The sequence below is a fragment of the Mixophyes fleayi genome, chromosome 4, assembly GCF_038048845.1.
Source record: "Mixophyes fleayi isolate aMixFle1 chromosome 4, aMixFle1.hap1, whole genome shotgun sequence".
NCBI classification, from domain to species: domain Eukaryota; kingdom Metazoa; phylum Chordata; class Amphibia; order Anura; family Limnodynastidae; genus Mixophyes; species Mixophyes fleayi.
This window is the reverse complement of record NC_134405.1, coordinates 125,466,798-125,486,208: the sequence shown is the minus strand read 5'-3', so window position 1 is coordinate 125,486,208 and position 19,411 is coordinate 125,466,798. Positions and strand designations below refer to the sequence as shown.

At 39.4% G+C, this 19,411-nt stretch overlaps 1 protein-coding gene across 1 annotated transcript in view; it reads right to left on the bottom strand.

Annotated features, from left to right (window-relative positions):
- Positions 1-16,841, bottom strand: part of LOC142150741 (uncharacterized) — a 53,510-nt gene extending 36,669 nt beyond the window's left edge. Inside the window, exons 1-2 of the mRNA XM_075205935.1 lie at positions 16,766-16,841; positions 6,792-6,921 (exon numbers count right to left, since the gene is read on the bottom strand). Coding sequence (XP_075062036.1) covers positions 6,792-6,921; positions 16,766-16,841 — 206 coding nt within the window. The remainder of the gene's footprint in view (positions 1-6,791; positions 6,922-16,765) is intronic.
- Positions 16,842-19,411: the final 2,570 nt, after the last annotated feature.

Sequence of the window (19,411 nt, the reverse complement as noted above, 5' to 3'; positions counted from 1 at the left end):
AATTCAGACTGAGAGTGGGTCCTAGTAGTGTAGGTGGGATACAGCGTGGGTATGTATTAGGTTTCATAGCTATTTACAACTCAACATGTTTACAGAAAGTAAAACCCCTTGATTGAGAGAGAACCTCCATAAAATAGTACTGTACCTTTAAGAAATTGAAGAAAATGTCAGTTCCCTGTTTTACTATCACAAGTTTCTCTTTTTCACACCGTTCTTCATTAAAAGCAATGTATACCAGCATATTAACGTATTTGTTTTGTATGCTATATGATAAATCATACTGCAGATAAAATGTAAAATCATTATCAGAAGCAAATAACGTACCATGCAGATCTACAGCCAGGCTCCTCTTTCTTTAACTGGTAATATAATGTGGCTGTGAAGAACTCTTGTATGTTATAAAAGTCTTGTACAACCTGTTTATTGAACTCTAAAAACTTTAGCAGCAGGTTGTTCCGGTTAGTTATATGGAAATTCCATTCAAAGAATGCTCAGAAAACAAATGTAACTATGGGCTGAGAGAACTTTTGCATCATAGGTTTCAATAGCCTACGAACAAAGGATAGCTTTTTCTATAGTCTAAATACTGTTAAGAGAAATGTCAAGAGTTATCAATAGCTATGTATGTGGCTTTTGCTTCATGTTTTAAATGAATTTATTGCCCAAAATATAGTTTTTGTTTAAAAATTTGGTTAAAACATGGCTATATTTAAGCTAAATTGAAATAAATGTAGACTTTTTTCCTGGTCAGTACAACAGGATAAATACTTATTGCTGAATGACCATTATTTTATTTAAAAACAATTTTAGAAAATTTAAACAAAATATAGCGGAAAAAGTTTAGGATTATATATAAAGTGTAAACAATGGGTTAGACATTATGAAATATAGTATTTTCCTGCTGAGCATAGTACATATAGCACATAATCCACATATATCTATCCAATAATATCCAATTCTTCAGTTTTCATTCGCCGTTTTATCCCCTATGTATAGTTGCAGGAGAAATAACCGACTTTTTAGACTGGTTTTTGCATGAACTGTTTTGCTGTTAGCCCTAAACACTGCTTGTGTGGCACTCTCTAGACGACAGGGCAGCATCTTAAAAAACAACAACAGCAACAAAAACAACAACAATTAAGAGCTGGAAGAAAAAAAACCAGCAGAAAAAGCTTTTGTGTGATACCACCCTAAACCTTCACCAGGCACCTACTACACATGTACCCAGGGAGTACGATAATCATAGACAGTGAATTTGAAAAAAACAAAACAATATACAGCAGATATAAAATATTTTATCTAAACATGTTTATTAAAATTGTTTAGTGCACTATAATACACACTTTCACAATAATATGGGATACACCTAATTGGGGAAATTGATGTAACTATTTTACTTTAAGAAACAACTTTAAGTACAGCAAAACCTACTCCAAATTTAAAATGATTTTAAAAAGAGAAAAATATCTATCGTTGTGTAATGCATGTAGACATAAAGTATTCTGCACATTAAGCTATATATATTTCACATTATTAGTAAAAATAATAACCGCTCCCTCATTAAAATATGTGAATGTCCAAGCCAATCAGTGGCCAAGCAGAGCATTGCATCACTCTCAGAGCTACACCAAGCTGTGGCCAGTTAATGCATTAGAATTAGAGATGAGCGGTTCGGATTCTGATAAATCCAACAGATACGAGATTTGGGGTTCCGAGTAGATACAAAACACGACTCACTTCTGTGTGCCAAAATCCGATGTGGAAACAGGCCAAACGTAATTTTCAGAAAAATATGGAACCAAAATGTTTGTTATACAGTAAGTGCATCCTTGCATTTCTGGTTAATATGTTCTCAGCTGAACACATACTGCTGTACTGTGTATTTGATAGGGGAGGTGCATTATTGCACCTCCTTGGTACATGTCTTAGGTACTCAAGGGGAATACACACCTGCTAGGCAGGGGTCCCAGTGACTTACTTAGGAATCGCTGAGTTTGGTTGTTCTAGCGAAAACTTGTTTGTGTACTTCTGGTTTTGGCACTCCTGGTTTAAGTGCTCCAGGGTGGAATGCATAAAGTTTGGCGTGCCTCATAGAGAATACAAATGAGCCATTGCCTCATATATTTTTCAATGATATGCAGACTATCACCTTTTGATGAATCATGAGCTGGAGCTGAAGACAATCTTGGATTGCATAAGAAGTCAGGTAACTACATGTGTTTTTTTTAATAAATTCTTTATTTAGAGAGAAAAAATGCCAAAATCAACAAAATGGATACAAGGTTCAAAGCTACAGAGAAAGCATGAAAAAAAATATAATCTGACATGATACCTTAAACATACTTGCCTACTCTCCCGAAATGTCCGGTAGACTCCCGAATTTCTCGGAGTCCTCCCCGACTCCCGGGAGAGCAGGGCAACCTCCCAGGTCCTGAACACACTTAATTAAATGGCGGGGGCGAGGCTTATGATGCTAATAACTAGTCATTGTGGCCAGCCCCCTTGTCATAATAGGCTAGAACTGAAGATGTTTGTTTAAGGGGTGGTGCCAAACAATGCAATTTGCTAAGCCCCGACCCCACATGCCCACCTGCAACCTGCATCTTCCAGAGGCAAAGTTGTCAAGTATGACCTTAAAGTATATAGCTAAACAATAACCATATCAGAACATTTGTGAAACATGTGTTTTTTAAATATCTGTCTTTTCTGTTGTTCTATGTGGTTATCTTGACAAAGGTCCAAATGTAGGACCGAAACGTCCACTTGTAATGTGAAATATGGAATTGAATTAAAAGAAAATTAAAGCAGAAATGGTGATTGTATCTTTTACTAAACTGTCATGTATTTTTGTGGCTAATCTGTCTCTAATTTTAGCCAGCCAGCTCGCTGCAGACTTTGGGCAAAATTAATTAAAATTGAACAGTTGTGAAGAAATCATTAGAAAATGACTGTAAATGAATGTTAATGCTATAAATAGTAACATAGAAACAAAAACAGCTCAAAATCGCATAATTTTACCCTTTTTTCAAAATTTTTAATTAAATCCAGTTCCAAAACCAAAACCAAAGCCTTTCATGTTTTTGGAGCAAAACCAGTAACAAAACCAAAACACAAAGACATTTTAGAACCAAAACCACATCCAGAACCAAGACACGGAGATCAGCGCACATCTCTAATTAGAATATCCAGAGGTTTGCAAAAGTTATCAGTGCCAACTGCTAAAAATCTCGAATGAAAAGTCTAGAATTTAGACATCTAACGTTTGCTTTTAGGATTTTAGTCTGAGACAATTGTTAGAACTAAAACTATTTCTTTAATAGGTAATGACATGGTTTGTGCCACAGAGACTGTGGGAAAAAAAAGATTTAATGTATCTTATGGATTATTCAGAAGTATGCTCTATGTACTATGAGATTGTGGTAGTCATATGTAATAGTGGGAGGTAAGGTGGGGGTCATATGTGACAATGGGAGAGTGTTTGGATAAGTGATGGGAAGAATGAGTGGAATATGTAACAAAGAGAATTTGCGGGACATATCTGACAAGGAAAGGGATGGTTGGGGCCTTAATGTGTATTTCAGAGCCAGGATAGATGTGCATACTGTAGGACCAGACAATGCAAGTACATGTTGAGACTTGCAAGTGAAGTAGGGGTCCATGGTGTATGTACATCCCAGGTCCCCAGGCCATCTTAATCCACCACTGAGAATGGCGTAGATTCTACTGTCAACGGGTACTTTGAGATGGGATTCCAGGGCTCAAAAATAAATTCCACTCAGAGGGGATGAGACTTCTGAAGTTCTATTTAACTTCCCCTAGAGGAAATGTCGGCGGTCTGCCTGGTAAGGTAAGGGCAGTGATGGAAGCGATTGATGTCAGATATGACGGGGGGATGGTGATATGGAGAATTTATAGGGGATATAATGATATGGTGATTAATGGAGGGCATGAAATATGGGTGATTGTTTAAAGAAGACTATGACATTTGGTGATAGATGGGGGTATGAATTATGAATGATGATGATGAATGTGTATTTCCATAAAGAATTTGGGAGTTTATTCAAAATTGTAATGGGGGTTCTATTCATACCCCTGATCACAACCCGGTGTTCCGCCTGCTGTTTTAAGACATTCAGAAATTCTCTAAATGAAAGATTTTACTGCTTTTTTTAAGGAACTTGAGTAACATGTTTATATAATTTAATATGCAAGGCATACTTTAGAACACTATAATTATTGAAGGTGTAGCGACCTATATATGACAATGGAAAAATTATCTAGATAATCCTGATTTCACGCTGAGCATAGTTACGTGTAGGCTGATTTACTCAATGCATAAATGTTTGTCATGGCCACGAGGAGTTTCTTTGGCCTTTTTTTCTATTGTTCACATATTTACTTAAAGAAGAACACATGTACATGTATATTCTGACCACTAGAGTTTAGCTTATGACTTAATTATGAATACATGAGCAGAATCTTTTTAACTTTAAAGGGGGTTCTATTCATACCCCTGATCACAACCCGGTGTTGTTCACTTGCCTCATAGCTCTCGTATTGTATAAGTATTGGGCTCATACTGTAACATGGAGTTGTGCAGTACAATAAAAAATCGAATTTGACAAACATATCACTAAATTTTATGTTGTGCTTTTGTTAATAATGTCTGCTTTATGATTAGCTATGGTTCATATTCTTGCCTGTAGATATATCTACCCTGGTTAATATACAATATTCAATAAAAGAAATACATTTTAAAAAAGTAAAAAGTAAGAGATATTGTAGTAATAAAATAATTAAAATGGTGTTTATTACATTTATGGATTATACATTAAACGGGTTGGAATTCCCCAGAATTAAACCGCTGTTCTCTGCTCGCCTCAGAGTCATTAAAGCAGCTGGTGATCCTGGACAAAAAAGGCAGAATATGATTGTATGCGAGTTTCTCATGATCACATCGCACCTAGTTACATGAACCCCCTTCTACCAGGAATGCTGTGGCTTCAGTGTCTTCTGGATGATACCATTCAATAGTGCTATCTGCTAAGAATGGTACAACCCATTTAGATAAGCATGTTTGATAATGTATTTTCTATATTATTTCTGTATTATTTATTATGTTATATTTAAAATAGTTTTTATTTCTAATGTGTTAAGATTATGGAGGTTTTTGCTAATTATAAACCAAAAGGCATGTTCCTTTTGTTATTTGGGAGAGAGTTTGTTTTCCTATCCGAGCATAAGTGATTGAGCTTGTTCATGCAAAGTGCACACAGAGGGAGATTTACAGTTGAAAGCAAGTGAATTTATGCATCATAATTTTGTGTCTGAATTTACATTTTTCACTCAGTGTATGCCCACATCTTTCAAAAGAGTTCTGAGTTTTACATTATAATACTTGCAACACTTTGAGCTTGGAGAGGCAGGGGTGCTCACAAGCAAGTGCAGTACAATTAGGATGTGCAGATGCAAGTTAAGCACACCCCTTTGATATGCAATCATTTATCGATTCCAAATTTGGTGCGTACATAAGACTGGTGCAGGTTAATGATAATCATTGGCCTATATTTGACCCATCTATATGCTAGAATTAAGGTTGCACATATCTTAAGTTGCGTGTTTCTCAGTATACAGACTTTGCATGTGCATATGCATTACTGTGCTTGTAGAAAATTCATTAATCGATTGATTAGTGTGGAAGGCTTGATGCACTTAATTTCTAGTGCATAATGTTTGGTGTAAGTGTGATGCATTCTTTATTTTTTGTTATGATTTTCTCAAATTGACATAATCTGTATGTAGGATTTTAAATAAAGTTATTTGACAGTGAATACTTTTCGTAATGATCCGCTATTCTAATACTGTGTGAAAAGGTATTAATTAGACTATTTCAGTTGGTTTTGTGCATTTATAAAAGCTCTAACTTTCTACAGTTTTTAAATGGAAACTATTAGTTGTACTTTTCTACTGTAGAGAGATCCAATTGTGTTTGTTTGTTTTATGCATATATTTTCTATGTGTATTATTTTGTTGAGCATTTTGGTAATTATTTATTTTGTCAGTATTAAATAGTGGCTAATTGTATAATTTTATGCTGAATGTGTTCATAGAATCCTATTTCAGTCAAATGTAATAATAGATGAACTAGGGCGGCTTTGACTTTGTTTCCAGGTAAACACCTTGTCCTAAATTTAGCCTTGCCTTTGTTTGATGTAGGACAGAATAATGTGTGACTATATTTTAATTTATGTGACATCAAGCACATAATTGAACTTAACAGATTTCTACCTCAACAGTGCACTTGCAGTATCTGCATAGCCTCCTAAATAGCAATGCACACAGCACATAACTGAAGATGTAAATATTGATGTAGTTAGAAATTAGACGTACGGTGGGTGCACCATTTATGCTGGAAATTTGGGCACAATATTTTCCATTTAAGAATAATAGATATTGATAATAGATATTTTATACTGAAACTAGGGCAAATCAGAACCATTTGGGCCCTTCAGGAAGCTTTGTTGTCAGATAAACGCCTTGCCCTAAATCCTACCCTAATCATATTTTCTGCACAATAGGTTTAAAATATATATATATGTTTTTTAATGAAATGAAACTTATACATACAAGCTACAGTATTATAAGTTGACTGGATTTCTACACACAGTTGGAAAGTGAGGTAATTATCTGTCCCTAGGACAAGGTGTTTAAAATTTTTATGATTAATGCATATGACAAAGATGTATAACATTAAGAATATAAAATTGCACATAAAATAAAGTAAGTTTTACCTCAGCTGTTTCTCTGATATACCGAAGCTTACACTCAATATCTGAACTGGAGAATTGCAGAGGGAATATGACAACTTGAAATTGAATAATGTTTTAGAAGAAGGAAATGCATTTGACATTTCACCTGCACCTAGGGCGGGATAACAGCAAGAAGATAGAATATGGTACAGCTACCAGGAAGTGAGTCAAGAGGTGCTGTGTTATATAAATAGTGAGTCTCATAAAACAACATTGAAAAGTTAATGTGTTCAGTAGATCAGTTGTGGGATACAAGTGCACTACTTAATTCTACATGTTCTTGATAAACATAATTGGTGCATTTTAAGAATGTTTTTGAAAAACATGAAGTTGAACTGGCTCATTGCAAATCACAGTATTATCGGCTCCTGGCAGTAATCGAGGCTGTTCTGATGACATAGCCTGGGTTGTAACAAGGAAGTTATTTTGATTGCCAATTTATAGCAATGAAAATATATTACTGTGCCTTGAGTGCTTAGGTTTTTATTTCTTTCTTTCCTCAATATCCTGCATTTGATTGATGGTAAAATCTTATTTTTATATGCTACCCATGCTAAAATATTTATTTCATCTTTAGCTAGGTGATACTGGACGCTGAGCTCCCAATCATGTAATCTGTTAATTAAGCCAATGACCTCTAGGTTTGGATGATCATTTAAGCAATTATGGGCCTCATTTAGAGTCGGACGCAAAGTCGGTTTTAGGCGCATCGACCAAGAAAAACACTATCACCCATATCTGCCTGCATCTTGGAAGCAATTTACACTTGCGACAGCTTGCGGCTTACTACGAGGGAAAGGGTGGAACGCGGAATTGTGAAGGTTTGACCCGTAAGTAAATCCTAGACGCAGTAAGGTGCAGATGCAACACACGTCAAAAAAGGGCTAAAGATGTGCGTCAGGAATTAGGTGGCGCAAGTAGTTAGCTAGCTGCACGAACTGCTGGCAGCTCGGTAGGGTATTACGAGTGGGATGCAACTGGGGTTGCTTGCCACTCATAATATCCTACCAAACTGCGGCACACTCCCACTCCTCCACGTCTTAGACGGACTTTGTGTCCGACTCCAAATGGGGCCATATATGTAATATGTAAGAGTGTACAAGCAACAATACATTTAACAAGTTTATTCTCAGCTTTTTTTAAAATTCCTAGTTAAACATTCTCATGAGTAACGCAAGCATACTTTTATATTACTACATTTAACAATTTTTAACTTTGTTGCAATGCCATCAAATGTGGAAAAATTACCCATAACCTCTTGACTCACTTCCTGGTAGCTGTATATGCTAAATGGATCATATTGGCAGAGAGACTATCAGAGAGAGAGGTATCAGGAATGAAGATGAAACCCTTAATTGTGTTTTCAATATTTTTTTTCCACTGCTCTTCTGGAAGTGGTACACATGATATGAAGTCACATGTATTTTTAAGTCACTTATATGAAAGGGTTACTTAATTAAAGTGTAAAGGCTGGTTTAGACAACTGGTGTGTTGGTATTCTACATTTGCTCACATGGAGCTCCAAATGAAATGCCACTAGGGAAAACTTCTCTGGCTGTCCTGCAGACATTGGGATCATTGATCTCCATGCATGCATGTCTTTGCTGTTAAACAGGGATTGAATATGTGAATCAAACCCAATGCCATTTCTGGAATATTGAGGATGCAACTCTTTATAATGTAAACATTCTCCTCCTTTACAGAGGTCTGGATTTTTTTTCAGAATCAATAATAGATGTCTGCCTAATAGTGCACCAAAAATCCATAGTATCTCTGGCATTTTCTCATACTGGTCCTACACATTGGAACACCCAACCACCCATAGTATGAGAGAAACACTTTCTGGAGGTACTTGAGCAACCTTAAAACTCAAAACTGTTCCCTAGCCTAACAACAACAAAAAAAGTCTGTTGTATTGAAGAGCAATGTAAAATGATAATAGTTAGAGTCTCATTGGAAAAAAAGTGTTCTATCAAATGTTATGAAGGAATGAAGAAACATGGTACAAAGAGTTAAAGCAGCAATCCCACATAGCTTTTTTTTCTTTAAATAGCAAGTTAAGTTTCTTTTAAGCATGCATCTGTCATTTATCTTACCTAGCTGACAAGACATCTGCAAGGAGTAGGTGCACTTGCACTGACAAGAGTCAACACTGGCAACCCAGAGAATGCAAAATGACTTAAAAAAGACAAAAGGCACGGCGGATATGTCATACAAATAATTATCTCCTTTTTAAAATTTCTTTGGATGGTAGACAAGTATGGCGACCATACCAGTCACCCACAGGCTCACAGCTTTTAGCACATGACATAACATGTTATGGCAGAGGGGGAGCAATTTATAGTGCAGACAGAGGTCAGGGGGGCATTCCAAAGCCTCTCTGTCCCCTATGACATGTGTCATGTCATATGTCATGGTAACAACAAAGCTTTTTATAGCCTGCTGCAATGATTTATGTAAAAAAAAAAAGCATCATTTCTTTCATGGGATTGCTGCTTTAAGTGAAAGTGTCTCATATTGGCAGGCAGATTGGGCAAAAACAAACAAATAAACAAACGGAACAAGAAAATGGAAGAGAAAGATGGAACGAGGGTAATGTGCCTAGAATATTGGCAACGAAGGGCTTGTACGCACGGTAAGTTTACATGCAACTGTGGTATCTCTGTATTATAGTTTCTACATTTTTGTGCACTGATTAATTTACCAATTAAGCTGCATTGACTAGTTGAGACAGAGCATGTAAATACCCCCCTCCTTGTTTATAAGCCGTAATGAAGGAAGGTGGAAAACAAATAGAAAACGAGAGAGAATTAGCAAGATAAAATGAAAATATTAATAGGAAAAAAGACAGAATGTAAAGGTGGAAGAGAAAGAGAAGAAATTGAAGGGAACACAAATTAATCATAGAAAATGAAGAAGGATGTGAAGCAATCACACATAGATTGATCATATTTGATCACATTGATCACATACTGGTAGGTTCATTGGGAAATTAATCTCCCAGTGATGTGCTGTGGATGTGCAAGAATTTAAGGTAGGGATTACATTATCCTCTTTATTAGTATCTTAATGATCATCACCTCTTTATTAGTATAAAAATGATAATTACAATGATTTCAGGCTCTGTGAGCCCTAGAACTCAAAGGAAGAAACGTATGAGCAATTGGTTACCAATAAGTGCAGAAACATGATAAAATTAATGTTAAGCTTCTAAACCAGCGGGAGTAAGCAGGACACCCGCTGAGCCTTCACCTGTGGGCCACCAGCCGGCGACCCTCAACCTTAACAAAGCAGGGAATAAGGCAGACTGCGCAAGATGGAGGAGGAGGAAGTACAGTGTGCTCTCCCTCCTTTCTCTGTATAGCAAATGCGGCCCTCGAAGAACGAGATTGATCATCACTGTTCTCTGGTCATCACTGTTCTTAACTATGCCTGGGTTGTTTGTGTGAGTTAGCCAATGTTAAAACTTACAGGGATGAACTGTAATCAAAACTGCAGTGAGTCACTATATGTTTAAGGTATTTATTTAGACTTGGTAGGGACTTGTATGAGTAAGTACAAAATGCAATAACCTTGACTTGACTTGAAGAAGGAAGTGGGTTTGAGCAGAAATGCCAAAGAGAAGATGCAATAATTGACATTGCAGCTTCTAATTGATCCTCTCCACTCACATCCAGCTTCGGACTGGGCCACCGGGGGGCCGGGGTATTCCCCGGGAATGTACCTGACCCTAATCGCTCCCCTCTTCGTTGGTAGGGGGAGGAACTCCTTTTTAATATATTTATTAATGACCTTGGTGATGGTTTAGAGTAAAGTTTATATTTCTGCAGATGACACTAAACTCTGTAAGGTAATAAAATCAGAGCAAGATTTAGCTTCTCCACAGAGGGACTTAAATAAACTGGAGGATTGGGTGGCCAAATGGAATATGAGGTTTAACATAGATAAATGTAAGGTTATGCATTCAGGGATCAAAAACAAGAACGCAATCTATAAATTAAATGGAATTAATTTAGTAGAATCTATAATGGAAAAGGATTTGGGAGTGCTCGTAGACAGTAGACTTAGCAATAGTGCTCAATGTCAAGCAGCAGCTGCAAGGGCAAACAAAGTATTGGCATGCATAAAAAGGGGCATAGATGCAAGGGAAGACAGTGTAATTTTGCCACTTTATAAATCGTTGGTAAGACCTCATCTTGAAGTTCAGTTCAGTACAGTACAGCACCACTCTATAAAAAAGATAATTTGGAACTAGAAAGGGTTCAGAGAAGGGCGACAAAATTGATAAAGGGTATGGAGTCATTAAGTTATGAGGAAAGGTTAGCCAGTTTAGGCATGTTTACTTTAGAAAAGAGGCGTCTAAGGGGAGATATGATTATTATGTACAAATACATTAGGGGTCAATACAGAGAGCTTTCATGGGAACTTTTTACCCCAAGGACCATACACAGGACACGTGGTCATCCCCCAAGGTTAGAGGAGAGGAAATTTCACAACCAGCAAAGGAAGGGGTTCTTTACAGTAAGGGCAGTCAAGATATGGAATTCATTGCCAGGGAAGGTTGTGATGGCAGATTCAATAGATATGTTTAAGAAAGGGTTAGACAAATTTTTAGCGGAAAGGTGTATCCAGGGATACGACCGTTAATTAAAATGAAGGATAGTAGTGGATATAGGGTAAAAATAGGACTGCAATATTGAGTCTGGGGGGATTTTCACAATTGAAACAGATTGGCGGTTGCTTACTCTGGATTAATTTCAAATATAAGTGCAGGATCGCAGGAGATCCAAAATAGGTTGAACTTGATGGAATTGGTGTCTTTTTTCAACCTCATCAACTATGTAACTTTAAGAAAAAAAAATGAAAAAAAACAAATAAATACTCAAGTGACCGCGGCGCAGCTGTCCTTCCTCTCTGCTCTCTTTGCACTGAATGTCGGGTGTGATGTCATCACACCCGACAGACAGCATGGCAGAGAGTGAAGGGGGAGCACAGACAGCATGACAGAGAGTGAAGGGGAGCACAGAAAGCATGGCAGAGAGTGAAGCGGGAGCAAAGACAGCATGGCAGAGAGTGAAAAGGCAGCATGGCTGTAACCGATTAGCTGGATTCAGTACTAATCTTGATTAGCGCTGGCTTACCTGAGGCGCGGAGTCTAATGAACTCCCCAGTGTTCACCAAGAACCGCCACAAGGCAGGATGGACTTAGTTGCCGGGAGACGCAGGGCACGGTCCTCAGGCTTGCCTCAAGAAGTAGGATAGCGGATGGAGTAGCAGGTAGATGCAGCGTGAAGGAATCTGGATTCGGTACACAGACTGGTGGCAGCAGTACAAATGGAGGCAAAGAAGCATCAGACAATCCGGGTCAGGGTCACAGGCAATCAGAATGGTCAGCAAGCCGGGTCGGTACACAGGAATAGCAGAGAAACGGAGTAGAGAGAGGAACATCAACAATCCGGGTCAGGGTCACAGGCAAACAGAATGGTGAATGTGCCGGGTCGGTACACAAGAGCAGGAGATCCAGTAAGGCTAGCAGAGACTGGTATACAGGGGAGACTTCACAGGGAGCAGGCACAAGGATAATACAAAGGGACAAGAGCCAGGAACCAGGTAAGTTGCTCTGACACTCACCGAGTGTCAGAGTGAGTTTTTTGTAGGAGGCCTATTTCAAATTCCCACCCCGTTTTGCGGTCATGTGACCTCCGAACCCAGATGTGCGGCTTCCGGGACCGACGGAGCGGCGGTGTTGCGAGGTAAGGTAAGTTTGTTACAATGGCAGAGTGTGAAGGGGGGCCAAAACAGCATGGCAGAGTGTGAAGGGGGGCCAAAGCAACATGGTAGAGTGTGAAAGGGGGCCAAAGCATTATGGCAGAGCATGAAGGGAGTCTAAAGCAGCATGGCAGATTGTGATGGGGGCCAAAGCAGCATGGCAGAGTGTGAAAGGAAGCCAAAGCAGCATGCAGGGCACAGTGTGATCATAAAGAGGCACAGCATGGTGATGAAGTGGCACAGTAATGTGTGTATGATGGCACAGTGGGCTTGTGGCAATGTAATGTGTTTCTGGTAGGTGGTGGCTAACTAATGGGTGCTATTTTGTTTTGTGGGGTGATGGCAATTTAATTTTATAGTGGGGACTATTTTAGAGTGGTTGTTTGGGGACTATTAATTGAATGTGGGGCTGATTTTGAGGAGCATGAGGTCTATTTATTAAATGTGAATATGGATTATTTAATGGCAGTGGCGGTTGCGGGAAATAAGTATATTTATTATACGTAAATGCTATTAAAGTATTTCTGGGGCTGTCTGGAGGGAGGGAAATAGGTTTATTTATTAAATGGGAATACTATTACTTTAATGTTAGGGCTGGAGGAAGGCCTCAGTATTAATTATATTTGTCACAAACACGCTCCCAGCTGCCAGGACTTTGGGGTGTTTGCTGTATGAGGTCACACACGTTTTCAGCCCGCAGTCTCTCTCACCTATCACACAGGTTATAGACCTACGGAATCGCCCCCACACAGCGCTCTCACACCCCCAGACACTTCAAGGTACAGCCACCACCTATTGGGTACGGGCAATAGGACCCCAATATACTGCCCCACAGGCTTCTAGTTCCACAAACTAGCAAGACTCACACCAGCACACACAGGGTTAACTCTTCACACCTCCAGACTGTTACACAAATGTACATACAAGCCCACACAGCTTGTTAATCAAATGTATCAACAAATCACACACTGGCATTCCAATGGTTAACCTGGTCGAGCGATCTCTTCTAAAAAGGCTATAGATTATTTAGAGTATCAAGGACGCAACTTATTAAATTTTAGATTTAATATACAAAAGGTACAGGGAATACAGATAACAAAAATAATGAATAAAGATTTGACATACAAATAAAAAATTGCAAACAGTTATAAAACAAATGGGATGAAAGTACAGAGCATTACTTACAAATAATAATCTGTATGCCTGGGGCAGGCAGGAAAGATGGACAGTCCTTCAATTAGATTGATTCCCCAAGAAGCTGACAAATTCTCCTTTCCACACACAGGTTTTTAAGCAAACTCAAATGGGACGGCATTCACAGGGGCAGTGTTAATGCTAATCAGGGGTTGTGTCCTGGGACACTTTTTCAAACCAAATTTACATGTTGCCTGATTTACTAACCAATTCTACTATGTGATATATTTTTCCTTTACAGCGTTACATCGATCCAATTTTATCATTAATAAATCCCCTATGACTTTGTCCATCTTTTCATATCAAACATGCCTAAGTACAGTGTATTCGCAGAGCTTACACTCCTTCTCTTCATTTCTCTGTGGGGCAGAATTCTTAATTTAACATATGAGCTGCCCTTCATCATGCTATTGATGAATATGTGGTTGATCACTACTTTTATTGATTTTAAGTGGCATATTTTAAAACTGAATTACTTTTGTCTATACAGTATTACATATAGGCTATGTTAGCACATGGCCTCATTGAGCCAGACCACATGCTGAGCGGTACCTAAAAGTCTATTCAAGTGTCACAAATAGTCTAGATCTCACCCCGGGAGTCCTTTGAACTACCCCCAGGTGACACTTCTATCTGTTCACACTGGGGTGTGCAAAGCCATCAAACACAATTACATCAGACTCTGTGTCTTTAACTGTTACACTAACTTATCAATGGATTCATTTGATACAACCTATTTACACTGCAGTTATGAATTATCCCTTATAAATAACTGCAAGCTCTCTATGTTCACGACACCTTCCTTTTTAAGAGATGGCATGGGGATTGACTGACAGGTCATTGCCCAAGCCATCTCCCACAGATCCCACCTGGTTCAAATGGAATAGCTGATAGCTGGGTCTCAATAGGTTCTCTGGGGGGATGGGTTAAGAATGGTTTAATTTCCTCAGGTGGCTGGGCCTCCTGATACTTACATAGCTGTGGGCTGACCTCTGTATTCTTAAGGGGTCCTATCCCTTGCGCTGCAGCTACTAGATCCACTGGCAAGTCCTTCTTCCCCTCATCTGGCAATCAACAGAATGTCAGGGCACACGCATCACTGTCATTATGAGCCTTCAACAGATTATCATGAAAATTTCTCTCTATCATCCTGGCAGGGGTATCATACCACTGCTTCTGGCTTGTCTGGGCCTGCGTCATGTTCTCATGTACCAACCCTGTTACAGTGTGCACTTTGTCTCTAATCCTCATGTCCTCTAAGTTAAAGCCTGAGGGAACAATGGCCTGGGATTCCTGACACTGCACTTCTAGGTGGGAACACCCTATGCAATTCTTATCTTGGGGGCTACGGAATAGGATGCTCCCCTCCCTCTTGGACTCATCTATCCGGGGGTGTAGAGTAACAGGGAGTTTGGGCCCCTCATCTATCTCCTCTAAGCCGTTAGACGGCTGGCTAAGTGAGTGTGGGCTAGCCACTGACCCCCCTGTCTCTATAGACAACTCAGATGAATGGTCAGAACTCAGATGTAGATCTGAGTGGTGAACATTCAAACTACCTGTCCCAGCAGCAAGGTAAGGATTGCTGTCACTCGCTACTTCCCATTGGTCAGGACTATGTGTCTCCCCCACATGCTTAACGGCTCTGTGTGCAGCTGGTTCAGGCACAGAATATACATCTTCACTCTGACCGCCCTCCCAGTTACCTTGTACAGCATCTTCTGAGCATGTTATCTGGGTAGACACATTGTCTTTCTCTAGCACAACAGAATTAACCACCTGGTCATCTGTTCCATTGCTAGTAAGCATAATATCTACACCAGTATTAATGCCAATATCTGCAATAACAATGTCCGCTGTCCCTATTCCATGACAAGATGTCAGTGTAAAAACAGGTTTGGATTCTAACGCAATACTGTTATTGACATTATCCTCATTATAGGCATTAGGTACAATAAGACATTCTCCTGCCTTGTCACACCCTGGCACCTGGACAGAAAAAACATTGGTATTCTCAGCTGATTCTAACACAGTGACATGTGGGGCATTAACTTCCTTACACATTACACTATTAGGGGTTTTCAAATTACCCCCTATTACCTCAGGTTCCTACCATAAATCATTATAATTGCCAGAGTTAACACTGGCACCTATCAGCTTCTTATCATCACATTTCACTAGCACAGCACCAGATGCAAAATGATCACAGAACATTTCAGGTTCTTTACACCAAGTCACATCATTGACAGGTTCAGCATTATCCCATACTACCTGAGCTGAGTCACACGGTGTAACAGAATTAGAGATAGTAGGAACAACCTTTGCGGGAACATACTTAGAATTTAACCATCCAAGATCAGTAACTACTAAAACATTTGTGGGAATATCTTCAGGCACTTCCATTTCTCCCACAGAAATAGTCTTCTCAACAATTATGTCCTCTTTAAAATCAGCCTCCTCCAATAGCAAATTCTGTGCAGCATCTGGTAGTATGCTGCTAGCATCATCAGCTTCCCCCAGCAGAGTAAATGGGGCCTCTGGATGCAAAATCTCGGTAGCATATTCCATGTTGTCTGTAGCTGGCAGGGGCACCTTTTCCTCGTGGGCCACCCCTATAGGCTGGGCGATTGCTGCTCCAGCTTGTGAAAGAAGCTGCTGCAGGCGCTGCCTTTCATCAGTCACACGGCGACACTGATCTTGCCAGAATGGGGTATGAAGCCCACCTCGGAAATATACCTCTTCTTGCGCATATTCAAAACACTCCTCTAGGCAGTCCAGCTGTTCCACAAGACTCATCTTGTAGCCCGGAATAAGAACCATCATGCGATACTCGCTGAAAGGATGGATCGGGCTTTCCTGTTCCCAGTCGAGGTGTTCGATGATCTCTCTGCGTGTCTTGTTGTGGCAGGAGAAACATCGCAGCTGACCTTCTTCAATTAGCTCTGCCATACTCATCATGGTAAGTGGATTCTTTGGATTTATGACAATGTACCTACTTGGATCCTTTGGTTCAGTGACAATATCCACACCTTGAGCCTCTGGTTCTGTCTTGGTCCCCAGCTCAGGTTCCATATCACATTGCTTCTTTGCATCATCCTCCAATAATGCACAAACCAGCTCCTTTTTAGTTTTATCTGTCCAGTCGAGACCTCGCTGCTCACACAGGTTAATTAAAACTTCTTTCGCTTTTTTCTTGTAAGCAGCTGCCATCCTTGCAGTTACGTTGCAAAATAAAAGAAAGAAAAGAAAACAAGAGAGAAGGGAAGGGAACTGCTTTGCACGTATGTCTTCAAAAATTATAGCCCTGAGTTTTGTCCTTGTAGAACTATTGTATTCCTCGCAAAGTTACAATCAGTTTATAAGTGCAAGGGTTAATTGCTTAAACCATGCACTTAATACTCTAAGAAATTAAATCATCCCACCGCTATGCCACCAATTTGTCACGAACACTCTCCCAGCTGCCGTGACTTTGGGGTGTTTGCTGTATGAGGTCACACACGTTTTCAGCCTGCAGTCTCTCTCTACCTATCACACAGGTTATAGACCTACGGAATCGCCCCCAAACACAGCGCTCTCACACCCCCCAGACACTTCAGGTACAGCCACCACCTATAGGGTACGGGCAATAGGACCCCAATATACTGTCCCACACTGGCACACAGGCTTCTAGTTCCACAAACTAGCAAGACCCACATCAGCACACACAGGGTTAACTCTTCACACCTCCAGACTGTTACACAAATGTACATACAAGCACACACAGCTTGTTAATCAAATGTATCAACAAATCACACACTGGCATTCCAAGGGTTTACCTGGTCGAGCGATCTCTTCTAAACAGGCTATGGATTCTTTAGAGTATCAAGGATGCAACTTATTAAATTTTAGATTTAATATACAAAAGGTACAGGGAATACAGGTAACAAAAATAATGAATAAAGATTTGACATACAAATAAAAAATTGCAAACAGTTATAAAACAAATGGGATGAAAGTACAGAGCATTACTTACAAATAATAATCTGTATGCCTGGGGCAGGCAGGAAAGATGGACAGTCCTTCAATTAGATTGATTTCCCAAGAAGCTGACAAATTCTCCTTTCCACACACAGGTTTTTAAGCAAACTCAAATGGGACGGCATTCACAGGGACAGTGTTAATTCTAATTGGGGGTTGTGTCTTGGGACACTTTTTCAAACCAAATTTACATGTTACCTGATTTACTAACCAATTCTACTATGTGATATATTTTTCCTGGACAGCGTTACATCGATCCAATTTTATCATTAATAAATCCCCTATGATTTTGTCCATCTTTTCATATCAAACATGCCTAAGTACAGTGTATTCGCAGAGCTTACACTCCTTTTCTTCATTTCTCTGTGGGGCAGAATTCTTAATTTAACATATGAGCTGCCCTTCATCATGCTATTGAGGAATATGTGGTTGATCACTACTTTTATTGATTTTAAGTGGCATATTTTAAAACTGAATTATTTTTGTCTATACAGTATTACATATAGGCTATCTTAGCACATGGCCTCATTGAGCCAGACCACATGCTGAGCGGTACCTAAAAGTCTATTCAAGTGTCACAAATAGTGTAGATTTCACCCCGGGAGCCCTTTGATCTGCCCCCAGGTGACACTTCTATCTGTTCACATTGGGGTGTGCAAAGCCATCAAACACAATTACATCAAGCTCTGCGTCTTTAACTGTTACACTAACTTATCAATGGATTCATTTGATACAACCTATTTATACTGCAGCTATGAATTATCCCTTATAAATAACTGCAAGCTCTCTATGTTCACGACATGGGTCCTATTGATTCAACGCCGGGGCTGGTTGGAATTTTCTAAATGTACCCATTTATTTTTCCATATAGGGCCTCCAACATTCCAGGATCCAGAAAAGCCGCAACTACAGAAACCAGCAGCCACAGGTGGTGAAAGTGACAAGAACAGGTATGTAAATGTAAATGTTCTGAGTCTAGTGGTAAAATCCCGATTTGTGGTGACTGTTCTGCCCAATCTATGGGGCAGGTCAAGACTTTGTACTCTTTATATACACACTGCATTCTTTATATACTACACTATGGGACAAGTTGTCCTTCGTGGGCTGACAACTCCCTCTCTAGTGTCTAGTCTCGCCTTTATGATGGCTGGCCACACCCCCTCTGGTGGGACCCTAGCGTCGTAGTCCCCCGTGGGCCCTTCATGCCCCAGTACGACACTGCTCGCATCCCCTTTTTGCAGCCATGTTAAAGTAATTAACGAAAATCTTCACCACTTTAGGTGGTGGTGGAGCTTTAATTCAGCCCGGGCTATTGGAATGGAAAACAAGTGTAAAGGAGCATGATTATTATCACACTGTAAAATGGTTTAGGTTGGCAGACATGCATACAGTGTCACATAAAATGCTGTTAATGGACAACAAGCAGCATGAACAATATAACTGAGAATTTCAATTATTTACTATCTGTCTTACAGTCTGTCTGAAAACAGTTTCTGAAAATAACATGTGACCACATATATGTGACAAATCATTCCTTTCTCAACAAAATACTATACTGTTATAATTCTACTGTTTCTGCGTCTGGTTAATGATCATCAAATTAGCTTGATTGATAAAAATACCCT